This window comes from Thalassophryne amazonica, chromosome 5 (assembly GCF_902500255.1).
Source record: "Thalassophryne amazonica chromosome 5, fThaAma1.1, whole genome shotgun sequence".
Lineage (NCBI taxonomy): Eukaryota > Metazoa > Chordata > Actinopteri > Batrachoidiformes > Batrachoididae > Thalassophryne > Thalassophryne amazonica.
In genome coordinates this window covers 131,701,034-131,709,555 of record NC_047107.1, presented here as the reverse complement: position 1 = coordinate 131,709,555, position 8,522 = coordinate 131,701,034, and the positions used below count along the sequence as shown (strand labels likewise).

At 43.7% G+C, this 8,522-nt stretch overlaps 1 protein-coding gene across 2 annotated transcripts in view; it reads left to right on the top strand.

Moving 5' to 3' along the window:
- Positions 1-7,880, top strand: part of chek2 (checkpoint kinase 2) — a 78,501-nt gene extending 70,621 nt beyond the window's left edge. Inside the window, exon 15 of one of the 2 annotated variants that reach the window (XM_034171422.1) lies at positions 7,652-7,880. In XM_034171422.1, coding sequence (XP_034027313.1) covers positions 7,652-7,762 — 111 coding nt within the window. In that variant the 3' untranslated portion in view covers positions 7,763-7,880. Of the gene's footprint in view, positions 1-7,648 lie in introns of both variants that reach the window. The other variant, XM_034171421.1, reaches the window with a different exon arrangement.
- The last annotated feature ends 642 nt before the right edge of the window (positions 7,881-8,522 follow it).

Genomic DNA, 8,522 nt, shown 5'->3' with positions numbered 1-8,522 from the left:
TTTTTACCACCGTTGTCGTGCGTTACCTGTGCTGCTCCACAGCCTGTCTAGTGGATTTTTATTGTTTTTTGCCACCGTTGTCGTGCGTTGCCTGTGCTGCTCCGCAGCCTGTCTAGTGGATTTTTATTTTATTTTTTACCACCGTTGTCGTGCGTTACCTGTGCTGCTCCACAGCCTGTCTAGTGGATTTTTATTTTATTTTTTACCACCGTTGTCGTGCGTTACCTGTGCTGTTCCACGGCCTGTCTAGTGGATTTTTATTTTATTTTTTACCACCGTTGTCGTGCGTTACCTGTGCTGTTCCACGGCCTGTCTAGTGGATTTTTATTTTTTTTTTTTTTTTTTTTTTTTTTACCACCGTTGTCGTGCGTTACCTGTGCTGCTCCGCAGCCTGTCTAGTGGATTTTTATTTTATTTTATTTTTATTTTTTTTTACCACCGTTGTCGTGCGTTACCTGTGCTGCTCCACAGCCTGTCTAGTGGATTTTTATTTTATTTTTTGCCGCCGTTGTAGTGCGTTACCTGTGCTGTTCCACGGCCTGTCTAGTGGATTTTTATTTTATTTTATTTTTTTTTTTACCACCGTTGTCGTGCGTTACCTGTGCTGCTCCACAGCCTGTCTAGTGGATTTTTATTTTATTTTTTGCCGCCGTTGTCGTGCGTTACCTGTGCTGCTCCACAGCCTGTCTAGTGGATTTTTATTTTATTTTTTACCACCGTTGTCGTGCGTTACCTGTGCTGTTCCACGGCCTGTCTAGTGGATTTTTATTTTATTTTATTTATTTTTTTTTTACCACCGTTGTCGTGCGTTACCTGTGCTGCTCCGCAGCCTGTCTAGTGGATTTTTATTTTATTTTATTTTATTTTTTTTTTACCACCGTTGTTGTGCGTTACCTGTGCTGCTCCACAGCCTGTCTAGTGGATTTTTATTTTATTTTTTGCCGCCGTTGTCGTGCGTTACCTGTGCTGTTCCACGGCCTGTCTAGTGGATTTTTATTTTATTTTATTTATTTTTTTTTACCACCGTTGTCGTGCGTTACCTGTGCTGCTCCACAGCCTGTCTAGTGGATTTTTATTTTATTTTTTACCACCGTTGTCGTGCGTTACCTGTGCTGTTCCACGGCCTGTCTAGTGGATTTTTTTTATTTTTTACCACCGTTGTCGTGCATTACCTGTGCTGCTCCACAGCCTGTCTAGTGGATTTTTATTTTATTTTTTGCCGCCGTTGTCGTGCGTTACCTGTGCTGTTCCACGGCCTGTCTAGTGGATTTTTATTTTATTTTATTTATTTTTTTTTTTACCACCGTTGTTGTGCGTTACCTGTGCTGCTCCACAGCCTGTCTAGTGGATTTTTATTTTATTTTTTACCACCGTTGTCGTGCGTTACCTGTGCTGTTCCACGGCCTGTCTAGTGGATTTTTATTTTATTTTTTACCACCGTTGTCGTGCGTTACCTGTGCTGCTCCACAGCCTGTCTAGTGGATTTTTATTTTATTTTTTGCCGCCGTTGTCGTGCGTTACCTGTGCTGTTCCACGGCCTGTCTAGTGGATTTTTATTTTATTTTATTTATTTATTTTTTTACCACCGTTGTTGTGCGTTACCTGTGCTGCTCCACAGCCTGTCTAGTGGATTTTTATTTTATTTTTTACCACCGTTGTTGTGCGTTACCTGTGCTGCTCCGCAGCCTGTCTAGTGGATTTTTATTTTATTTTATTATTTTTTTTTTTACCACCGTTGTCGTGTGTTACCTGTGCTGCTCCGCAGCCTGTCTAGTGGATTTTTATTTTATTTTTGCACCGTTGTCGTGCGTTCGCTGTTGCCGTGCGTTACTTGTGCTGCTTCATGGCCTGTCTGGTGCCTTAACTAAAGCACTCCTTCTGCTGAATCACCTCTAAATTATTTACACATTATTCATTTTGCGTGTTTTTAGGAATCCACTAGGTTGCGTAGCTACTAGCTTTTAGCCGATTTAGCATGGCGGCTTCTCCTGTCTCTCCCGCACTTTTCTGCTCTGGTTGTGAAATGTTTAGCTGTTCCTCGGCCTCCTTTAGCAGTAACGGTACTTGTAATAAGTGCTGCTTATTCGTAGCTTTGGAGGCCAGGCTGGGCGAATTGGAGACTCGGCTCCGCACCGTGGAAAATTCTACAGCTAACCAGGCCCCTGTAGTCGGTGCGGACCAAGGTAGCTTAGCCACCGTTAGTTCCCCCCTGGCGGATCCCGGGCAGTCGGGAAAGCAGGCCGACTGGGTGACTGTGAGGAGGAAGCGTAGCCCTAAACAGAAGCCCCGTGTACACCGTCAACCCGTTCACATCTCTAACCGTTTTTCCCCACTTGACGACACACTCGCCGAGGATCAAACTCTGGTTATTGGCGACTCTGTTTTGAGAAATGTGAAGTTAGCGACACCAGCAACCATTGTCAGTTGTCTTCCGGGGGCCAGAGCAGGCGACATTGAAGGAAATTTGAAATTGCTGGCTAAGGCTAAGCGTAAATTTGGTAAGATTGTAATTCACGTCGGCAGTAATGACACTCAGTTACGCCAATCGGAGGTCACTAAAATTAACATTAAATCGGTGTGTAACTTTGCAAAAACAATGTCGGACTCTGTTGTTTTCTCTGGGCCCCTCCCCAATCAGACCGGGAGTGACCTGTTTAGCCGCATGTTCTCCTTGAATTGCTGGCTGTCTGAGTGGTGTCCAAAAAATGAGGTGGGCTTCATTGATAATTGGCAAAGCTTCTGGGGAAAACCTGGTCTTGTTAGGAGAGACGGCATCCATCCCACTTTAGATGGAGCAGCTCTCATTTCTAGAAATCTGGCCAATTTTCTTGGATCCTCCAAACTGTGACTGTCTAGCGTTGGGACCAGGAGGCAGAGCTGTGGTCTTATACACCTCTCTGCAGCTTCTCTCCCCCTGCCATCCCCTCATTACCCCATCCCCGTAGAGACGGTGCCTGCTCCCAGACCACCAATAACCAGCAAAAATCTATTTAAGCAAAAAAATTCAAAAAGAAAAAATAATATAGCACCTTCAATTGCACCACAGACTAAAACAGTTAAATGTGGTCTATTAAACATTAGGTCTCTCTCTTCTAAGTCCCTGTTGGTAAATGATATAATAATTGATCAACGTATTGATTTATTCTGCCTAACAGAAACCTGGTTACAGCAGGATGAATATGTTAGTTTAAATGAGTCAACACCCCCGAGTCACACTAACTGTCAGAATGCTCGTAGCACGGGCCGGGGCGGAGGATTAGCAGCAATCTTCCATTCCAGCTTATTAATTAATCAAAAACCTAGACAGAGCTTTAATTCATTTGAAAGCTTGTCTCTTAGTCTTTTCCATCCAAATTGGAAGTCCCAAAAACCAGTTTTATTTGTTATTATCTATCGTCCACCTGGTCGTTACTGTGAGTTTCTCTGTGAATTTTCAGACCTTCTGTCTGACTTAGTGCTTAGCTCAGATAAGATACTTATAGTGGGCGATTTTAACATCCACACAGATGCTGAGAATGACAGCCTCAACACTGCATTTAATCTATTATTAGACTCTATTGGCTTTGCTCAAAAAGTAAATGAGTCCACCCACCACTTTAATCATATCTTAGATCTTGTTTTGACTTATGGTATGGAAATAGAAGACTTAACAGTATTCCCTGAAAACTCCCTTCTGTCTGATCATTTTTTAATAACATTTACATTTACTCTGATGGACTACCCTGCAGTGGGGAATAAGTTTCATTACACTAGAAGTCTTTCAGAAAGCGCTGTAACTAGGTTTAAGGATATGATTCCTTCTTTATGTTCTCTAATGCCATATACCAACACAGAGCAGAGTAGCTACCTAAACTCTGTAAGGGAGTTAGAGTATCTCGTCAATAGTTTTACATCCTCATTGAAGACAACTTTGGATGCTGTAGCTCCTCTGAAAAAGAGAGCTTTAAATCAGAAGTGTCTGACTCCGTGGTATAACTCACAAACTCGTAGCTTAAAGCAGATAACCCGTAAGTTGGAGAGGAAATGGCGTCTCACTAATTTAGAAGATCTTCACTTAGCCTGGAAAAAGAGTTTGTTGCTCTATAAAAAAGCCCTCCGTAAAGCTAGGACATCTTTCTACTCATCACTAATTGAAGAAAATAAGAACAACCCCAGGTTTCTTTTCAGCACTGTAGCCAGGCTGACAAAGAGTCAGAGCTCTATTGAGCTGAGTATTCCATTAACTTTAACTAGTAATGACTTCATGACTTTCTTTGCTAACAAAATTTTGACTATTAGAGAAAAAATTACTCATAACCATCCCAAAGATGTATCGTTATCTTTGGCTGCTTTCAGTGATGCCGGTATTTGGTTAGACTGTTTCTCTCCGATTGTTCTGTCTGAGTTATTTTCATTAGTTACTTCATCCAAACCATCAACATGTTTATTAGACCCCATTCCTGCCAGGCTGCTCAAGGAAGTCCTACCATTATTTAATGCTTCAATCTTAAATATGATCAACTTATCTTTGTTAGTTGGCTATGTACCACAGGCTTTTAAGGTGGCAGTAATTAAACCATTACTTAAAAAGCCATCTCTTGACCCAGCTATTTTAGCTAATTATAGGCCAATCTCCAACCTTCCTTTTCTCTCAAAGATTCTTGAGAGGGTAGTTGTAAAACAGCTAACTGATCACCTGCAGAGGAATGGTCTATTTGAAGAGGTTCAGTCAGGTTTTAGAATTCATCATAGTACAGAAACAGCATTAGTGAAGGTTACAAATGATCTTCTTATGGCTTCGGACAGTGGACTTATCTCTGTGCTTGTTCTGTTGGACCTCAGTGCTGCTTTTGATACTGTTGACCATAAAATTTTATTACAGAGATTAGAGCATGTCATAGGTATTAAAGGCACTGCGCTGCGGTGGTTTGAATCATATTTGTCTAATAGATTACAGTTTGTTCATGTAAATGGGGAATCTTCTTCACAGACTAAAGTTAATTATGGAGTTCCACAAGGTTCTGTGCTAGGACCAATTTTATTCACTTTATACATGCTTCCCTTAGGCAGTATTATTAGACGGTATTGCTTAAATTTTCATTGTTACGCAGATGATACCCAGCTTTATCTATCCATGAAGCCAGAGGACACACACCAATTAGCTAAACTGCAGGATTGTCTTACAGACATAAAGACATGGATGACCTCTAATTTCCTGCTTTTAAACTCAGATAAAACTGAAGTTATTGTACTTGGCCCCACAAATCTTAGAAGCATGGTGTCTAACCAGATCTTTACTCTGGATGGCATTTCCCTGACCTCTAGTAATACTGTGAGAAATCTTGGAGTCATTTTTGATCAGGATATGTCATTCAAAGCGCATATTAAACAAATATGTAGGACTGCCTTTTTGCATTTACGCAATATCTCTAAAATCAGAAAGGTCTTGTCTCAGAGTGATGCTGAAAAACTAATTCATGCATTATTTCCTCTAGGCTGGACTATTGTAATTCTTTATTATCAGGTTGTCCTAAAAGTTCCCTAAAAAGCCTTCAGTTAATTCAAAATGCTGCAGCTAGAGTACTGACGGGGACTAGCAGGAGAGAGCATATCTCACCCATATTGGCCTCTCTTCATTGGCTTCCTGTTAATTCTAGAATAGAATTTAAAATTCTTCTTCTTACTTATAAGGTTTTGAATAATCAGGTCCCATCTTATCTTAGGGACCTCGTAGTACCATATCACCCCAATAGAGCGCTTCGCTCTCAGACTGCAGGCTTACTTGTAGTTCCTAGGGTTTGTAAGAGTAGAATGGGAGGCAGAGCCTTCAGCTTTCAGGCTCCTCTCCTGTGGAACCAGCTCCCAATTCAGATCAGGTAGACAGATACCCTCTCTACTTTTAAGATTAGGCTTAAAACTTTCCTTTTCGCTAAGGCTTATAGTTAGGGCTGGATCGGGTGACCCTGGACTATCCCTTGGTTATGCTGCTTTAGACGTAGACTGTGGGGGGGTTCCCATGATGCACTGTTTCTTTCTCTTTTTGCTCTGTATGCATCACTCCGCATTTAATCATTAGTGATCGATGTCTGCCCCCCTCCACAGCATGTCTTTTTCCTGGTTCTTTCCCTCAGCCCCAACCAGTCTCAGCAGAAGACTGCCCCTCCCTGAGCCTGGTTCTGCTGGAGGTTTCTTCCTGTTAAGAGGGAGTTTTTCCTTCCCACTGTTGCCAAGTGCTTGCTCACAGGGGGTCGTTTTGACCGTTGGGGTTTTTCATGATTGTTGTATGGCCTTGCCTTACAATATAAAGCGCCTTGGGGCAACTGTTTGTTGTGATTTGGCGCTATATAAAAAAAAAGTTGATTGATTGATTTATCCAAGCACGAGTTCAACCTTCCCCGGCCCATGAGCAAGGGGATGGGAGATAGCGGGAGGACCGGGTATGACTCTGGAGGAATAACGGACCACAGGTTCCACCAACTCCTCTGACAGGAGCAGAACAAAAGTCCAGAGACACGAAAGGACCTTAAGATCCTGAACACCAGTCCACAAGGTGGAAACGTCCACAGAAACTTTTTATGTGAATTCAGACGGGTTTAAGGTGAAGTCCTCAGAAGTATTGGTTTGCAGGTGTTGGTGTTAAAGGTGAATATTCACATTCAAGGAGTTATTTCAGCGATGCAAGAACCCCTGGACGGACCTGGACGGACCTGCCTGGACCTTGTCGGATGTGGACGTACCTACACTGACCTGGACGGACCTGCACAGACCGGGTTTTCGGTGAGGTCGTGGAGGTGGGCGGCTTGGATGCCTTTTGCTTGCAAAGTGTGCTGACCTCCACTTGGTGAATGATGTCAGCATGAGAGAGGCTGAGTGTCCGGGTTTGTGTCTGTCCTGGATCCAGACTAAGATCCAGGCTTTCAGCGACTCCCTGGACTTGCTCTATGTGCTCAGTGTTGAACTTGTACAGACTGATCTCAGCAGGGACATTAATGTCTCTGCCTCCTCGACCTGTCAGATCCAGAGATGCCTGTGAAGATCTTATGGGGTCATGTGGTCAAAGGTCAGAGGTGTTTGGTGATGCTGATGTCTTTGCAGGAGAATGAAGGTCCAAGTCTTTAGGGTCCTGGTGCACCCTGTCTCACTGTATGGTTGTCAGACTTGTACTCCAACCAGTGTCCTAAGGTGAGGACTGGGCGTCTTTGGTCCCAGATCTCTGTGGAGGATCTTTGTGTCCAATGAACGGTTACTTGGTGAGACTCAGTTGAGGAGGATCACTGACACTGTGAGGGAACAACAGACACCACATTTAGTCCATGTGAGGAGTTTCTCTGAGAACACCAGAGACTGGAGAGGGTCAAGGCTGTTTCCACTTGGCCAAGGACACGCCCACGTTTCCACCTGGCTGCAGCAGGTAGATGGTTACTTTGGAGAGGTGGGGATGAACCTTTTTGTCTGCCTGGGTGGTTGCCATCCAGGATCCTTGGAGGTTCCACAGTACTGAAATTAAAACCTGAACCTGAAGTGCAGAGGTTGTGTCCGTGTCGCTCGGCGGGATGCCATGGACTCTCTGAGGTCGGAGGTGATGATGTAAGAGCCGCGGCCTTGATTTTTGTCATGCGTTATTCTGATGTTTCAAACTAACGGTGTGGTGTTTGACTCCTCCCCTCAGCAGGAGGCGGGCCCAGTCACCATCCCTGTGAGGAAAAGAGGAAGAAGTGAAGGAGAAGATGATGACCAGCTTCCTGCCAAACGGAGCCAAGCACCGCCCCCTGCCCCCTTGTAGAGGGGTATGACCAATCAGGAGCAGTCTGTTCTTGGGTCATGTGACTTGAGGTGACGTCTTTGAACTACTGACTGTAAATAAAGTTTAATCATTTTGAATTTCCCCTGAATGAATAAAGTGTTTTATATATATTTTGTTTTGCTTGAGTGTCATTTCGCTGTTAATCAAGAAAAAAATTTTCGGACCTTCTCTGACTTTATCTAGAGAAGGTGCTTAGCCCCGCCCCTCACCTCCAGGATGAAGACTTTGGCGGCATGTGGGCGGGTGTGGCTGTGGTGCTGTGCCGTGTACTCATCCACTCCAGTTGCCGTGGATACCAGTGTTCAGGAACATCGTACTTGGTGGCGATGTACTTCAGTGAATGCCGGCCTCCTGTTCTCCCCTAAACACACAAACAAACGTAGTTAGCATGTTCTGCTGATAGCATCAGTTGTGCTGTTGGCTAGCATGAGCCAATTAAACTCATTGTGATGCTGCATTCAGTGAACACTGGGAATTTCTGGCCTGGAGGAACAACCAAAACCGGATCAGATCGAGGCGACTGAGTCGAGCGTTAAACTTCAGTGATGTCAGACAACCAACTGGAAGAAGAAAAAACTGCAGTTCCTTGATGGGTCACTTGAGGCTCCAAAACAGCACATTCCTATAGAAGTCCATATTAAAATGTCCAACATTACAGCATAAATAAACATGTTTACAGCCTGGAACAAAAATGGTTTTGGTCTCTCGAGACAGTTTCCTGGACAGGGTGAAATTTTTG